Below are 1,482 nucleotides of genomic sequence, written 5' to 3'. Positions count from 1 at the left end.
TCTTTCTTTTATTTCATTTTACTTATATAGTTATTTTGTTAATTTGACCAAAACATATTTGATTTTTTGTAATATATTCCCTTATAAATAGTCAAAGTCTTATATCATTATAATTAAGGGGGTGTTATTGAATTCTAATTCATAAAGAAATCTGAAAATTTCAACAAATTCATCAAAAGTGAATAATTGAAAGATTTTTAAGTATTGTTAGAGAGTATTCTATAGTTTTGTTGATTAATTTTCTAAAATCTTGTAAAATGCTTCAAACAATCTCTGTATTTTTATGATACTTTCTATGACTTTATTTTATGAAGAAAGAGTATGAAATCACGAACCAATAACATAATAATTAAATTCATTAACAATCCTAGATTCTTTTGTTTTAATTGAATAACACAAAACTTTTAAATGACTTTATAAAAGTTTTAATCCGATAACCCAAATTTGTTAAGATTTTAAATGATTTTTTACAAATCACAAACTAATAACACTAAACTTTATCAGAGTTTAACAAAATTTTGATCTAATAACAACAAATTCCACATAACATTTTAATTCTTTAAAACTCTATTCAAATCTCAAACCAATAACTTCCACTAAGTATTTTAAGAAGAATATATAGTCATTTCTTCTTTCTTCTTCTCATCTTAAATTTAGTTTCTTCCTAATTCACTGTATCTTATATTTAAATTTTGCAACAAATCAACTGTAGTCAAAATTTCAAGAAAAATGATTTTGTTCATTGTATCTGTTCAATTTTACTTCAGAATTTCTATCACCAATTAATTATATAAGGACCTATTAGACCACAACCAAATTCATCAACCTCAAGACATAGAAAAGAAATAATTACAACACTTCAGAAAAATAATATGGCCAAGATTAGATCACTAGATGTTGTTGGTACCATCGCAATAATTTTGTTGCTGGTCATTGCAGGTAATCAAGCATTCTCATTATCAATATTGTCGATTTTTTCAAAATACTTTCTAAGCTATGTTAAAGCTTATTTTCTATTTTTTTGACATTAAAAGTATATATATATATATATATATATATATATATATATATATATATCTTTTGTGTTTACACATTGTATTTGTTTTTAACTAAATTATACAATTTTGTAATTTTGTAGAACAAGCAAACGCAATCACTGTTGACGCTGATTGTATTGGACCGTGCACTAGCAACTGTCAACAGCTTTGCATATCAAAAGGTTATAAAGATTGGACTTGTGCATCTTTTAGAACCAAAGCGAGTTGTTGCTGCAAACCACGAAAGCAACAAATCTTTGAACAACCTGATCTATTGAACAACTAAACCGTTTTTAGTATCGTATTGTATAACGTGTATGGTCATTAAATTATAATCTCAAATCTAAACAAAAAATAAATTGATATCTCTTCTCTTCTTTTCACTTATCATGATGCATGCAAAACGTGTTATCTGGGAATATATATATATATATATATATATATA

The 1,482-nt window shown here is 24.9% G+C and overlaps 1 protein-coding gene across 1 annotated transcript; it reads left to right on the top strand.

Annotated features, from left to right (window-relative positions):
• On the top strand, positions 634–1,379 carry LOC109126591 (defensin-like protein 75). Its single transcript, XM_019230276.1, has 2 exons — positions 634–939; positions 1,139–1,379. Exons 1-2 carry the CDS (start codon positions 873–875, stop codon positions 1,321–1,323), a joined length of 252 nt encoding a protein of 83 aa, XP_019085821.1. The 5' UTR covers positions 634–872; the 3' UTR covers positions 1,324–1,379.

Source organism: Camelina sativa, chromosome 9, assembly GCF_000633955.1.
Source record: "Camelina sativa cultivar DH55 chromosome 9, Cs, whole genome shotgun sequence".
NCBI lineage: Eukaryota > Viridiplantae > Streptophyta > Magnoliopsida > Brassicales > Brassicaceae > Camelina > Camelina sativa.
Note: the sequence above shows the minus strand (reverse complement) of the source record. Positions and strands in the feature narration are given on the sequence as shown.